General features: G+C 38.8%; 3 protein-coding genes across 3 annotated transcripts in view; all 3 read left to right on the top strand.

The window, feature by feature from the left end:
• LOC139980709 (adhesion G-protein coupled receptor G2-like) overlaps window positions 1-16,477 on the top strand; it is a 102,684-nt gene that overhangs the window by 56,330 nt on the left and 29,877 nt on the right. The gene's annotated exons all lie outside the window — the stretch shown is intronic.
• LOC139980706 (uncharacterized) lies at window positions 510-9,537 on the top strand. Its single transcript, XM_071992559.1, has 2 exons — window positions 510-1,159; window positions 2,210-9,537. The coding sequence occupies exons 1-2, from the start codon at window positions 820-822 to the stop codon at window positions 6,745-6,747; spliced, it is 4,878 nt and encodes a 1,625-aa protein (XP_071848660.1). The 5' UTR covers window positions 510-819; the 3' UTR covers window positions 6,748-9,537.
• Window positions 12,446-16,477, top strand: part of LOC139980711 (adhesion G-protein coupled receptor G2-like) — a 14,667-nt gene continuing 10,635 nt past the window's right edge. Inside the window, exons 1-3 of the mRNA XM_071992571.1 lie at window positions 12,446-13,075; window positions 14,262-14,288; window positions 15,387-15,502. Of these exons, the coding sequence (XP_071848672.1) occupies window positions 13,024-13,075; window positions 14,262-14,288; window positions 15,387-15,502 (195 nt within the window). The 5' untranslated portion in view covers window positions 12,446-13,023. The remainder of the gene's footprint in view (window positions 13,076-14,261; window positions 14,289-15,386; window positions 15,503-16,477) is intronic.

Below are 16,477 nucleotides of genomic sequence, written 5' to 3'. Positions count from 1 at the left end.
GGGTATTTCTGAATGGGAAGACGGGTGAGGGGTGGGTGGGGGGGGGGGGGGGTCGAGGTATTAGTTGGGAATCATAGTGCCGTCAAAGGGATAAGAGCCCTAGTGATGATCCAGGGGCGAGGTGAATGGGGTCAAGATTCCTTTTATATTGTGTTTTTTCGTATATATTTTCAAGTACAAAAATAAATGTTCTTGCTTATTTTCTTTTCTTTATTGAAAATTATTTCATATGTATTTTTCATTTTGGCTAGATATTTGTTTATAATTATCCATCCTCTCCTCACGCCCGTGCATTCCTAAAATATGGATTATTGAAAAATTAGTTTAATTATTTGTGGGCCATTATTGGAACTAAACGCAGACAGACGAGAAATGAGCTAATTTTCACCATAGAAAAGGAAAAAAAAAATTCCTTCCATGGTACTTCGACGGCATACAGCTTTATGTTATTATAGCAAGAATTGATGTCATCACCAGTTATTTATTTTAATGATATTCAAGTATAGGCCGTGGTACATCCCTTGATTTCGTTTCATTCCGTGCAACACAAAGAGGGAGGGAATAATTTGTGAATGATAAATATGAAAATATTATTCTGAATAGATATTCAGTTGTCCCCACTTACGATGCTGGTATATATGCTTAAAAATCGGTAAATATCTAACAGAAATCGGGACCTTTTGCATTATTGTACGAGGCTATTTTCTACCAATCAGAAATAGCGTACGAACGACATTCTTGTGGCATACGCGAAAATTTGGCGAATCAACCAATCACAACGTTTGTTATATTGACAGAGCAATTGTTCCGGAGAACAAAATGGCCGCCTCCAGTAGTGGAGGTGTTTCTCAAAATTCGCTTAAAGAAAATTGTCTTATGCACGTTAAAGATTGCTCTAAATCAAAATTTATTGAATTGACAAGTAGTTCATTAGATAGGTTTAAGAAATTTGCCTTGGAGTGGACAAAATTTGATTGTAAGGAGGCAGAAATAGCCAGAAATTCAGCGACGGCGATCGGCCTTACGTTAACAGATTCAGAATGTGTTGGGGAAGTTTCACTACATCCAGACATAGGATACCACTATGACTGTTACAAACGATTTTGCGACATAAGTAAAGTCAAAAGGCAGGCAAAACTCGCTGAAAAACGCGCTGCAGGTATGTACTAGTATTTTTGTTAAGAATCTGTAAGATATTAATCCAAAAATTGTTCCAACCAGCCCCTTAATTTTAGTTAGGCCTAGGCCTAGCCTGCCACTGTTTTTGCAAATAGCCCAGTCTGGAAAATGTATGTTCGGCGTAGAGCTCAGCCAATTTGACTATACTTGGCGAATTTTAACGTACGCAATATTACCACTATGCAAAGATAATATAGCGATTGAAATATCTTGCTGGTTCAAGTCAAAATACCTACTAGGCCTATGTAAATTTTACTCTAATTCAAATCTGGCTTTTCGAATTCAATCCAGGTAAAGATATGCTCACACACAGTATTAGGGCTAGGCCTATTAGTAAACAGTTTGACTGTGATGTAAACAACACCATTGACCAGCATATTCCTTTCAAATGTCTCAACTTGTGGCTGACAAAGCAAATTATAGGTTTGATCAAAAACATTGCATATAGCCTACATAGAACATATTTTATCAGCAAAATTAAATTTTCTTGTCATCATTCAAACATGAGCAATATGGGATACACTGATGATATGCATTTACTACTTAGGCCCTAGTTCATAATGACTGATGGGAATGGGCCGTCAATAGGAAGAAGACTTATAGATTAATTTTTTGATTACAACAAATATGGTGAACAAAATAAAAACAGTGATGCTATACAAGGGTTTATATATGCATTTTGAATTTGGAAATGTAACCTTTTCTGTCAACTTGTGTTAAGATTGTGAGGTAACTTTAAATGCCTATAAGAAATTCAAAGATTTTGCTATAGCATGTTGCTGTTCATTGGATATTTATTCTTCCTTCATTTTTTAAACATAAAACTCTAAATATTATTTTCTTCGTTGATAATTGAATGATCCTAATGATTAAGGAGTGAAAGTTTGGGGCAAAATGATTTGAATCTTAACAAAAACTCTGGCGGCAAATAATCATAATAATACAGTACTTGCTCAAAATTTTAAACCCACCATTCTTTTTGCAAAACATAACTTAACAGCCATTTTTTATTTTATTTTTGCTCATATAGAAACAAATGTCAACAAGCTGGATGATGATGCAGATGAAAAGGAACCGCCAAGGAAACGCGCCCTCCGGTCCGACAGTGCAAGTGGTCCAAGAGAGTGGAGGGAACGCCACATGTTTCCAAATGAGTGTATCATCTGTCATTCCGTGAAAACAAAACGTAATAAGTTCACAGGGAAAAGACTGGTAGTAAAACTCATGAGGTGTGAGATTATTAATGGTGGCAAACTGTTAGAAGCAGCTAGACAAAAGAAACATGTCGAACTCTTGCAACAGATAGAAGGGGAGGATCTGGTGGCCCGTGAACTGAAATATCATTGGGAATGTTTTCGAGACTTTACAAGATTCATAAGTAAAAAAAGTAAGGTTGGTTTAACCGATTCTCAGAAACGATACATGCCGTCATTTGAGGAATTCAGTGACAAAACAATCCGTAAGCGACTTCTAGAAGGAAAAGAAATCTTGACTCTTGCAAGACTCAATCGCATATTTATTCGTACGATTAAGGAAGTTGAAGGCATTGATGCTCCATACAGGACGTGGAACTTGAAGAAACGTCTTCAAAAAGCATTCCCCCAACTAGTTTTTGTTAATCCTTCACATCGCAATATGAGCATTATTGTGTTGAGTGAGCGTTTGTGTGCGGAAGAGCTAGCTAAAGATTTGGCAGATGATTACTACACATCAACTGATAGCTCAACCGAAGAAGAGCAACATATGGAAAAAGAGCAGACTTACAGTACTGAAGGATATGTGCGAGTCTTATTCAATGCAGCTTTGATGACAAAGTTTGAACTTGAAAAGAAATCCTTATCCATTCCATGGCCTCCTGCAGCTGAAGATTTAACAATTCAGAAAACAAAAGAACTTGTTCCTCATTGCCTGTTTAACTTCCTTGCCTGGTTAACTGGTGCAGCTGATGAGCCAGAAGATGCAAAATTTGTAGCAGTAAGTAACGAAAATGAAAAGAAACTGCTGTCTATCGCCCAAGATATTCTTTTCATAGCAAAGGGAGGTAAGCAACCATTGCCAAAACATTTTGCCCTTGCAACAGCAGTACGCCATCTCACTGGCTCAGCACAACTGGTGGGAATTCTAAATGGCCTTGGACACAGCATTGCACACTCAACTCTTTTAGAGTATAATACTGCACTTGCTATGAGACAAATTGACCTTGGGGAAAATGCTCTTCCTCCAGAAATACAGCCCAATCATTTCACAACAATAGTGTGGGATAACATTGACTTTGGTGAGGAAACGTTATCTGGCAAGGGAACCACCCATAGCACAAATGGGATAATGATTCAAAGGCCAAGGCAATCAGCTCGCATTACTTCTACACCAGCAATGAAAAGGACAAGGGCCAGAACATTACAGCCTCCTCCAGTGGAAATCACCCCATTTTTGGGTTGTGGGGAGAAAAGAGGTCCCTTTTGCATTGGTAAAGATGTAGATGTGGGTAAGAACAGTTACAAAGGTTCAGAGATTGATGGACGTAACCTTGACATGGCATACAACTTAGTAAGGTCAAAGTTTAGTGGCATCCCAGGGTGGACTGGCTTTAACACCTACCTCTCAACGAAAATTCCACAGAGATCAGTAATTGCATATCTGCCAGTACTCAATGCCAGTCCAACAGAGATGGATACTGTTCAAACCACCCTCACACGATCCTTGAAGTATGCAGATAGTTTGGGGCAAGATGTAATGGTCCTTGTGTTTGACCAGGCTATTTATGCCAAAGCACAGCAAATTCGATGGCGGGATGAGACATTGAAGCAAAGGCTTGTCATTCGTCTTGGGATGTTCCACACTAAGATGGCATATTTGGCTTGCATTGGAAAGCGATATAAAGATGCGGGTCTTTCAGACATACTGATCGAATCTGGTGTGATAGCTTTGGGTTCCATCAACGGAGTGATGAATGGGCATCACTATAACCGCAGCATGCGTGCCCACAAGCTGATGCATGATGCCCTACGCAATCTTCAGTGGGAGGCTTATATTGAAAGCGTACCTGAGCAGGAAAGACTTACTATAAATGACATTTTAACTAAGTTGAAATCAGGTTTTCACAAGAAGGAAGTTTCAAGTATTGTGAGTAGCAATGATTTCCAGAGTGTAGTGTCATCCTTCCAAGATTTTCTTGCAAAGATGAACAAGGAGAGCCCAACATTTGCATTTTGGTCTTCATATGTGAATATGGTTGAAAATGTTTTGCTTCTTACCAGAGCGACTAGAACAGGCAATTGGCAGCTTCATCTGTCCATCATCCGAAGGATCCTTCCGTGGATGTTTGCATATGACAGACCAAACTATTCAAGGTACTTATCAGCATATTATCTTGAAATGTGTGATTTGCAGACCACACATCCTCTGGCATACGATGCTTTGTCTAGTGGAGAATTTGCAGTTCAGCGACAAGAAGGACATGGATTTGCTCAGGTAGAGTGTGATATATGCATTGAGCAAACTGTCAACAGAGATGCGAAGACAAAAGGAGGACTGGTCGGGTTTACAACAAACCATGGGGCTGTACTGCGTTGGCTGCTTACACAACATCAGTGCTCAGCCATTACCAATGAATGCAAGGCAATGACAGCAAAGAAGGGACAAGCAAGAATTAGAAAAGATCTTGACCAGAGCAGAATTGAGCATGACGAGAAGGATGTGGAATCAATTGTGAGCATTGTGCGCAATATGGTTAACCCATTTGATGTGGAGGGTGACAATCTTTTACATCTTTCGTCTGGTGTTGTTGCTTCTGACAAGGTGAAGCATGATTTGATGCAAGCAGAAGAAATTGGTGTCACTAAGTTTACAGCATTTTGTAGAAACAACCTTCAAAAAGAAAGCACAAGCTTCTATGACCCAATCAAGCGTTGCAATCTTGCAACATTTGAAGCTGCCAAAAAGAAGACAATGACAAAAGTTAAAGGAAAAACAGTGACTTTGAAGGCTGACAGAAAGCTTCTTGCAAGGTTAGTTTTCATCGCAAAAGTACGGAACATTGACATCCAGAACCTAATGACGTACTGTCTTGGTCCATTGCCACTACCATTTGCTACAGAACAAGGAGCCTTGGTGAAAACTAACAAGGCAACACTCATGCATTGCGTAGAGTCTGCTGCAGAAAAGACAGTGATTGTTAAGGACATACCAGCTGGAAGTATTTGGATTATTGATGGGATGGCCATGCTCCAGATGTTACATTCAGCTTCTGCACCTGCAACCTTCTATCTTTTAGCCAAGTCTCTTTTGCAGAAGTTAGTCAGGCAGGCTGAAAGGTCAGGATCAACAGAGCTTCACTTTGTGACTGATACATACCCAGAAATAAGCATAAAGAATGCTGAACGAGATCGCCGTGCTACCACTGGAATCCAAGTCATCAAAATTCAGTCTAATAATACAAACCAGAAGCGACCAACCCAGTGGAAGAAGTTTTTAAGTGCAAGTGAGAACAAGGTATCATTTGTTGAATACTTGTTTCATGCATGGCAAAGGTGTCCAGTAGAGGCTTACAAAGGTGTAACAATATTTATTGCACATGGAAAAGACTGCCATGCCCTTAAGGCTGACTGTGGAGTGGTGAAAGCAGATCTCATACCAGAGCTTCATTGCAGTCACGAAGAAGCTGATACCAGACTACTTCTACACGCACACTATGCCCAGCAAAATTTGCAATCAGTGCAATCCCCAACAGATCAACCAGCAGTGATAATCAAAAGTATGGACACTGACGTGCTCATTATCAGCTTAGGTTGTGCACAAAACTTTACTGCACCACTATTCCTACACACTGGCCGTGGTGACAAAGTTCGCACTCTTGACATCAAGTCTCTTTGTAGTCAACTTGGCATGGATGTTGCATCTGCACTTGTTGGGTTCCATCCATTTACTGGTTGTGATTCTGTCAGTGGATTTTTTGGAAAAGGCAAGACTCGACCATTCAAGTTGATGGTCAAAGATCAACAGTATATACAATTATTCCAACAGCTTGGTGTATCTTTTCCTCCATCAGATCAGCTTATTTCAAATTTGGACAAATTTGTGTGCCATATGTATGGCCAACAGAAAGCAACAGATGTGAATGCCGCCCGATATAGGATGTTCCGCCTTGGTACATTTGCTGAAGAGTCACTTCCTCCAAATAAAGACTCCCTCATTAAGCATATCATGCGTGCAAATTATCAGGCACATATATTTCGTCGATGCTTAGAACAGATCCCAGAGATACCCTCTCCAGCTGGAATGGGATGGAAAGTAGAAGAAATAGACGGGGTAAAAAACATTCAGATTGATTGGTGCAGTCTTCCAGCAGCTCCAGATGATATCCTTGAACTCACTTATTGTAGCTGTAAGAAGGGAAACTGCAAACTTAAGCCAAACTCAGATGTTCAACTTCCAGCGCAAGTAACCTGCTGCAGTGAAATTGGGATGATGTGCACGGAACTTTGCAAATGCTCCGGTTGTCAAAACTGCCACAATGAAGATTCTAATATCTCTGAGGAGGAAGGCCTAGATTCTGATGATGAGGACTAATAACTTAACATTTTTCAACTTGACAAGTTGTTGGAAGCTACCTGGTGGTTTTTTTTTTGGGGGGGGGGAGGGGCATTTAGCTCAAAAGATTCAAAAATTTTCAAACAGCTTGATCTAAAGTTTAATTTATTTTCACAAAAAGCAATTTCAAGCTTTACGGTTCAGGACAATGAAACCATGCTCAAATTAAGCAAAATAACAAATTTTACCATCAAAATCAAGTTACAACTGACTACCCTAAAGCTGTTTTCTCTTGTTATTCAGGTGTTAATATGAAAGTGCCTGAGAAGACATTGTCAACATTTTAACTGAAATTTAGGGGAAAATAGAAATGCATAAAAACTTTTGAGCAATTTTCTTTCCATTGAAATTTAGCATGTCAAAATATGTGCAAACATTAATCAGCCACACTCTTAAAAAAGAACTTGTCAAAAAATTGAACGATTTTTTTTAAAGAAAGAATCATTCTTGGAAAAATGGGACTTTGGAAAATTAATTTTAAATTGGGCCATTATTTGCACAGTTTAGGGGTGGGCATATCTTCTGTAAATTAATAGTGCATATTTGATTTGGGATGATGTAGCATAGCAGAAATGCTGGGCACTTAACTGGAATGGACTGGTGTCCTTTCCTGGGTCGGTATTATGTTAAAGTGATAGGAAAAGAATTGCAGAAAAAATATGAGCAGTTTTTCTTTCCACTGAAATTTTGCATGTCAAAAATATGCACACATTGATCAGCCACACTCTAAAAGAGGATTGTGTCAAGAAATTTAATGATCATCCTTGTTAAGTGAGAAAGAAACATGTTTGGTTGAAAGGTGCGTGAGAAAATTTATCTGAAATTGGGCCATTATTTGCTCATGGTTAGAGGTGGGTACTTTGCTGTAAATTAATAGTGCATCCTGGATTTTGGATGTAGCATAGCATGCTTTAGGGCCATGGAGGAAATGAATGCAGGGGAGACAGGATGGACTGGTGTCCTGTCCTGGGGAGGTATTATTACATATTGGGAAGGAAAATAATTGCATTTTTGAAATTTGATTAGCTTTTCTTTCCATTATAAGTTTGCATGTCAAAACATGCTCAAATATAGTTCAACCAGGGAATTGGTTCAACAGCGCTTTAAAAAATGAAAGTGTCCAAAAATTTAAAAGCTTGATAAAATGAAATAAACCGTGGGCCATTATTTGCTCATGCTTAGTGGTGACAAATTTTTCTTGATTTCAGTTTATGAAGCATGCTGTTATGGCTATTGATGAATGCTGGGGAGTCAATCAGGAATGGATTATTGTCCTCTCCAGGGGAGGTGTTAACCCACATCTTTTTGCTTCACAGAAAGAAGGATATAAGCATCAGCCTTTGCAGTCATCAGGATGGGAAGGGATTTAATTTTTTCCAAATGAACGAAATGATCAGAGATTGGTGTTTTTTTTGTGTGTAAATTACTAGAAAAAAATTGTATTTGGGATGATGTGGCCATATTTCAGGAAATTTGAATATTTTATTTGGAGTGCTATAAAATTCTTTCATCAGTCCCCACCCAGGAGTTTTTTTTTTTATTGTATTTAATAGTGAATATTGTATTTGGAAGGATGTAATCATTCTTTCAGGAAAATTGATGAAAGGGAGTCTTATTTTAGCAATGCGAGGAGGTTTTATCTCTCATATTCTTGCCCCTCAATAGAGTGGATAAGCATCTGTCTTTTGAGTCATCAGGCTTGGAAAAGTATTTTACTTTTGAATGAACAAATTGCTCATAGTTTGAGTTGTAGCAGTAAAATTTGGTTTGGGAGGGAATATAATTCATTCAAGACAATTGAGAAAGGGGTGGTGTAATGTTAGCCATCTTCACTATGAATCTCACCTTAGCCAGAAGGCAGCTTAAAAACAATTGTTAAGATCCCTTTGTCTTAACTAAGTGAACTGCCTTAACTATGTGTCTAAGTGAACTTGTTTAATTCAGTTGAAAAAGAGCAAATCTACCATTATTTTTTTTTTATGAATAAAACCTGCTTATACATGGTATTTTATTGTTAGTGAACTTGCAAAGTTTTGCATCTGCTTAAATGATTAAACAAGCCTTCAAATAACATTAATTTAACACGAGAGAGTAACCAAATGAAACAAATCTTATAAACTTCATGTATTCATAATTTATTTATATAAGCACCAAATAAATTACATCAAAGCATTTTGAAAATCTTTATTCAAAGGAAGTCCATGTTACAACCTGCTCAGTCAAAATCTTTAAAAACAAAGATGTGGATGAAGTATTGAAGATTATTTGAAATTTCCTTCCTTTTTGTTCTCTACCATATTTACCCAATCCTTCAACTGACTAAAATGGCCTTAATTAAGTATATAATAGGATTTTTAATCATTAATGCTTTTTAGATAATTAACCAGTTAACAATGTTTTTTGACTAACTAACCTAATTAACCAATTAATTAATTAGCTAACATATTTTAGCAGTCACAATTCATTTATGATTTCATTCAAGGTCTGAAATAAAATAAAAATTGAGTGAACTCCCATGAAACTAACAGTGTTAGTGTACTTTCTCACTTCAGTAAAACAGTAGTAGTGGAACTGGTATATGGGTTTTAAGTGTGGCAATTTAACTCCCTTTTTTATGAATTTTCTTCTCGGTTAACCACAACCATGCGTGGGGATAAAGCAATTCGTGATTAGCAACTCCTATTTCATCATTCTGTGATAAATTTATCCCCTCCCTCCATCAGTTGCACGGAAATTGAAAACAGAGCACATAAATGCCCTATGTACCATGGCCTAGTATGACAGACACGTTGGAAGGAAATCAACAGACAGAATAATGTATTTCCAAACTGCGCCACCGAATTTATATTACGAAACAATCCGTCAAATGAAACAGAAATTAGACAGGATGGGCGAGGCAAAATACTCCAAAATGACTTCAAACATGTTATATTTTACCTCTGTAAAGGAAGCAGTTTTTTCTTTCAGTTTTTATTTCGGAACGCATAACCTGAGCATCGTGTTGTTATATAGGGCATTTCATGCATTAACATACACAATTGTTAAAATGTACCGGGCTTTTCACTTCCTCCTAAATATTATATATGCTCCCTACCCTTCTCGATTTGTTACAGGGTTTCAAAACAATAACTTATTATTTCAGGTTCTGGTTTCTTTTCTTCTTTGCTTGTGATATACATGCAGGGCACTCAAAAGGTAGCATGTGGGCCACATCTGGCCGCCTCAAAAGATTGCAATTCAATTCCCGAAAGAAAAACATATTGGCCCACAATCATTCGCTAATCTGGTAGATCTTTCGATTGAGCATGCCCCACCTGTCTCTTGTTCATTTCTTTGTCGATTTGCGATTTGTTCCAACCAACGTTTATTTCGGCCCCCCACATCTCAGTGGCGGAGCGTCCATACAGTCAGCCGATGGACTCGAATGAACTGCTGGCGCCCTTTTCAGCTTTTTTTACCACTTTTTACTTATTCGCGATTACTGAATTTTTTTTTTATGGCGCTCTCATCTACCTATTGACATTTGTCACATTAGCTACAAATTAGCAAGGCCCGGAAAAGGTCATTTCCGGCGATCTATAGGGTAGTATCTTTACTCTAAAAAATTCTGTACGCTCCGCGCCAATCTGTGGTGGCGCTCCGCTTAGATAGTGTCCAGAGCCTTATATACAGAGAGTTGCGACAACTGAAATTTGGGCGCCATTTTGGGGCCAAATGGGCAACATACAGTATGTGTGGGAATGGGCGTTCAGGTGGATAGGGGAATTTTTCGATGGCATTGTAGAAGTGTGAGCGGGATTCTGGGTTTTATTTTTGGCCTGCTGATGTTGTGGTGCTTTTATGCACCGAGGCTGTGTAAGTAGGGCGTCGAGTGTCGAACGGGAGGGGGGGGGGGGGGATTGGCTGCGCTCAAGTTCAAGGGGATGAGGTTGGCACATTTGGAAGTCCAAATTCAACAGTTGATATTCTGGTACGGTAAAATTATAATATGACTGGTTATATATCATATTGTAACACATATTGCACACATGCGGAATAATGTACATTCTTCCATTGTTGCCATGGTAACCAAACAAAGCCTGTGATTGGTCAAAAATGGGATTAACCGTAACTTGAGCTAGCAATGGCTGATGAAGTTGATATTTGGACATGTGACTGGTACTGACATTGTGCACAGAACCATGAAGCTAGGTCTTTGAAAATTGGTTGCTATGGTAACTAAATGGCCAATCACATTTTGTCTGTGTTCCAGTCCCACAAAATTTAGAGCGCAGGGTTAAAGGTGACATGTGGGGCAGGGGAGGAGGATTGTTTCGGGGTATCACAATTGGTCTCGTCGGTCGGATATAAACAGCCACGTCGGAAAAAAATGAATTAATCCCTCCCTCTCCTCCAGGTTCAGAGAACGTGGTCGGTTCCTGGCGTACGCTGGAGTTGCCCGCCAACCACGGTAAAATGCTAGGCCTAGGCTCAGTCAAATTGAATTTCCTGGGTTATATCCTCTTTTGCTTGCAACTGCCCGGTTGTAAGAATATGAATTAGGATCTGTATACCATACCTATGTATGACATAGACAAACATGATTCCTGAGCCTAATTAGGCCTATGGTTTTTAGTTGACTCTGTTAGTTTTACCTGCTATCCTCTAACAGGACACAATGTCCTAGGAAATATTTTTACCTAGCCTACAGTGATATTTTAGTAACCTAATTTTTCAATATTATTTCATAGAAGATAGCGGAGTTATGGACCAGTTCAATTCAAATCATCAAGTGCAAAGCAGAATGATTAATCATTTCAATGGTCTGCCAGATCGCCACCCAAATTTTCATAAATAATAATCAAAACAAGCTCATGACTCAATGGAGCCAAGCAGTTTTTCGTTAGGGGGCTAGGCTAGCCCTTGGTGCTTTGTATTGCACACTGTGCTTCGTAGATCCCCGATTTGTCTTGCCACACTGGAGCCTTCAATTTAAGGAATATACTCACTGAACTTTGCAGAGATATTTTTATGCACCTTATAACAGATCTCATCCCAACATCGCAACTTTCTTGATCAGAACTTGTTAACAATAGACCATTTTCATGCCTGAAATTTATGCTCTGTTTTCTGTGTTGTTAACTATGTGTGTATGTACACTGCACAGTGCACCATACATAGCTGTAAGGACTGTGTGGTGTAACCCACAGTCCTGGTTATGGACTAGGCTAGGCCTAGTGTTACGAATCTTAGTTCATTGTACTAGGCCTAGGCCTATAGGTGAAGTACTCACATCGCAAAGTTGGTGATTGGAGTTCGCCTTCCAGTGAAGCCTGTTTACTTTCGCCTCCCATGTTTTCCTCCGATCTGGGTTTGTTGGGAATCTGAATAGCTTTGACCCATTTTCGGGACGATTCGAACAGCTCCACGCTGAACAGCCAGGCATTCTGTGATGGCAGCGCAGATGTTGACTGCTAGAACGTACGTTGTTGTCGATCTTACGGCCAGAATTAGTTGGCCCCAAAATGGTGCCATGAGGTCACGTGATCGAAAATTCCCGGACCCGAGTAGTCGCAACTCACTGTATATAAGGCTCTGATAGTGTCGAAAGCGCCCCTACAGACCATTCTGGTCCCCCCTAACCAAAAACACTTAGCTCCGCCACTGCCACCCCCCCTCCACCTCCACCCCTCTCTCTCTCTCAGAATATGTGGCTGTGGGTCTCTTGGAGTCCGGCTCAAGTCCGAAAGGCGTGCAGGGCTGAGAGTAAAACAAAAAAAGGGTGTAGCATGCATGCACATAACATTTCACTTGAATATTGATTCAAGCCAGGAATCGAGGACAACTTTGACACACCTTATTCTAACGTGTTACAATGAGACGCAATAGAAACTGAAATACTAGGTGACTTACAAAGGGAAAATCACGAATCTCTTATCTAACTAATGACTACATTCAAGCAGTAGAAAGGTGTGAAGAGGAAATGATTCCATGCAAACAACCTATGTTTACATTGTGGGTTGTTTCGCTGCACGGACGTCAGGTTATAAAGTGGATACTAGTGCGGGGTGTTCATATAGTTTTATATAGTGGTGGTGATTAGCACTGCGTAACTGACGTTATAGCATAAACCACGGGGATTTACGAAATCAATTAAAGTTATATCTTTCCATGTATTTGCCGCTTTTTTACTGGGACTTTTAAGAAACTGGGACTAATTCTAAAGAAGAGATTGAAAGTAACGGTGACTAATATTTGACATATACTTGAGAAATTATGAAGCAAGGAAGAATGATTCTTTGGAGACTTGTATTGGCCGCTGTAACAGGTGTGTTTCTCTTAATATTATGGCGATCGGTTTACATCCGTTTCTGCTTTCATGAGCTAAGCTTTTAGTTTTACTAAAGTTTTATTTTGGGAATATATCATACTAATAGTATGCTTACACTGTTTGGTATAGGCTATACAGTATGTTAAGTCATGTATGCATGTAGCATCTTTAGCGAAAGTAAAAAAAAAAGAAGAAAAAAAGTTAATTCGTTTATTTTATGTAGGAAGCTATTGCTTACAGTAACCACCCCTATACTTCCCTCCTAACCAGGTCACCATAATGATTCATATGAAATTAGAAATATTATGATAATACCGCCAAAAGAGAGAAATACCACATAATATTAGAAAAATGTTATGCCAGACGTAGTAAACCGAAATACTGAACCTAATTCATACCTAGCTGATCATTGAAAGGATGGCCTAGAAGAACGAAGAACATAAACTGAGCATTTCTGGTGGCATTTTCATGTAATTCCTTGCAATTGTCACAGCTGGTATTATAAGTTGTAAGTTGAAGCAAACAGGTGTGATGTTAGTATAGTTGTACACTGAGAGCAAAGTGTTTAACTTTTTTGGTTAATGTTGTCACTTTATCGTTTGAATTGGACAGGTTTCAACTTTACTGTATAGGGGATGTGATGTGAAGATAGCAATACCCTACCCCCTCCCCCCCCCCCCCCCGCTCTCCCACTACACCACCGAAACTGCCACCCAATGACTGTATAGTGTATTCATATGTTTATGAATAATAAATTTTGAAGAAGAGAATTCGCATACATACATTTTAAAGAGAAGCATAGAACAAAATTGATGAAATAAATTTGTCGCCCTTTACTATATCCCTTGAACTTGTAGTCCATGGTTCTATACCAAGCCACTTGGTTCATTTGGAGATGTTTCATATATAACATCTTTTGGCGAAACTACAGTTATGTGGCTTTGAAGAGGGTATTGGAAACGTGAGCCTTCATTTGTGCATATACCCAAAAAGGATTTACTTATTCCCGATTTAACCTGAAAAACCACTTTTCATTTTGTATATATATAGAAGCTTAAACGGACCGAAATATATCTCTTGTTTCTTGTCCCATATCATATCTTATTTGATTGTTTATTATACAACAAAAAATGTAAAACATATCTTTGAATTAAATTAAATTTCTTTATTTCCTTTTTTACAGTTACACTGTGCTATGGCCAAGTAAATAGTAAGTCAACTGTCTATCTGTCTGTGTATCTGTATGTATGTATGTCTATTTGCTTAAGTTGCTTAACAACCTTTGTGACTGTGCATGTCAAATTGTTCCTCTCACCTCCGCCCCTATATTTATGTATTTTTCAATAGTAATTTAATAATAGCTGAGGTGGATTTCGGACTTCAAAATTACTGCTTTATTGTTTTTTATAATCAACACACTATATATGCTGTGCTTTGTCACGGAAAATCAAAGTGATCCCATGACGTCATAGGACCCATCCGTTCCTTTACATCGAAGCTGCGACCATGTGGTCGTGCCTATAATACAGAATCACTGATATTCTTTCTCGCATATGAAATCACTTTCAAGGAGACACACTCTCAACCATCGTTATTGGTCTATGTGATAGTGGTAAATATCATGAAAATCTTCACTAGTATCTTTACTCACAAAAAAAATCTGTATGCTCCGCGCCAACCTGTGGTGACGCTCCGCTTAGATAGTGTCGAAAGCGCCCCTACAGACCATTCTCGCCCCCCCCCCTGACCAATAACCCTAGCTCCGCCTATGGTTGTAGTCAATGTCATGCACCGCGAAACCAGAGGGCTTTAGTAATGGAATGGGTACATGTATTTTGTCTTTGTGCTATTGAACCTCAATAAAATAACCACCAAGTTTTTGTTAAAGTTTGTAACATGCATAGGGCTACGTACTGATCAGTGGCGCAGGAAGGTCCTTTTGAGTGGGGTGGGGGCTGAAGACTGATGGCCTGCCTGGGGATGAGTCTAAGGGGAGGGGGTGTCCCCCTCCCATTTGGATATTTTTGCATTTCCAGGTGGCCTCAGATGCAATTTGGTGCAATATAGCACACTTCAACCCACCCACTCCATTTTGTATATAATTTTGCATTTTCACCTGGCCTTAGATGCAATTTGGTGCTCGAAATGAGATTTTTTTTCTCATTTGAAAATGAAAAAAGGTATTTTCTGACTTTCGAAGCGGGGGGCGGAATGATACTTCCGCCCTTCCATATTTTTCACTGGGGGAGGGGCATCCCCAGCCCCCGGTTCCTACGCCCTTGGTACTGATTATTTTCTCTCTTTACAGAAACAGTAAGAGTATGTGAACATAAAATTCTATACGTGACCTGCGATGCTGGAGAAGTCATACATATTCATGATGATCTTTATGGCCGAATGTCAGACACAAACTGTACGAATCGAGTAAGTAAACATACCGAAATATAGTGCTTCATTAATGGTTTACACACTATATTCTTCACTAACCAATTTCGCTATAGAGCGTAGATCGCAGTTATTAACGGATATATTTGCTATACCCACCATAATTATGATAGCTGTTGGCACGGACTATATATCAAGTCAGCAGGATTTCATCTCATTGACCGTTTGGATTTTGACCTATATATATATATATATATATATATATATATATATATATATATATATATATATATATATATATATATATATATATATATATATATATATATATATATATATATATATATATATATATATATATATATATATATATATATATATATATATATATATATATATATATATATATGAAAATCGTAATGAGTTGGAGAATCAAGAACAGTGAAAAAACTTCCAGCCTCCATCGGGATTCGAACCCGGGCCTTCCGCTTTGTACGCGGACACCTTAACCAACTAGGCCATGGACGCTGATTGTATGTCCAGAGGTTCTAAACCGGTAAGGAAGGCCGTAATTACTGTAGGCATTTGTCACCTGTATCGAACAATACGTCTGTTACCACGATCACTTTGGTCCTTAGCAGTTTGTCGATAGAGATTTAATGGTGATCATTCGTGGGGATAGATAGCCATGTAATGCCACATGGAGGTATACCCACAGTAGGGATACATGATGGGGGACTGGTTGGGTGTTGAGTCAGCAAGCAAAGATACCACTCAGCTAATATATATGGCGTAATGCTAGTTGTTCATGTATTTTCTTATGGACTTTATCAGTTTCAAAAATGTAAATAGATTGTTAACCTTCAATTTACGTGATCGCCATCAGTTACCGCTGGAACGTTACAACATAGGCCTATACTAAACGTCTTCTCTTGACATAAAATGATATCCTACTTTCCTATCTTTTCCATTAGCATTACATGTACTACCAACACTCTCATTAGCTTGGTTTAT

This window comes from Apostichopus japonicus, chromosome 15 (genome assembly GCF_037975245.1).
Source record: "Apostichopus japonicus isolate 1M-3 chromosome 15, ASM3797524v1, whole genome shotgun sequence".
NCBI lineage: Eukaryota > Metazoa > Echinodermata > Holothuroidea > Aspidochirotida > Stichopodidae > Apostichopus > Apostichopus japonicus.
This window is presented reverse-complemented; position numbering and strand designations above follow the sequence as displayed.

What these genes read in the sequence shown, in the direction of transcription:
- LOC139980706 (XM_071992559.1), top strand. Translation starts at nt 820, where the DNA reads ATGGCCGCCTCCAGTAGTGGAGGTGTTTCTCAAAATTCGCTTAAAGAA. An exon ending in CGCTGAAAAACGCGCTGCAG is followed by an intron (nt 1,160 to 2,209) that starts GTATGTACTAGT and finishes TTGCTCATATAG; the next exon opens with AAACAAATGTCAACAAGCTG.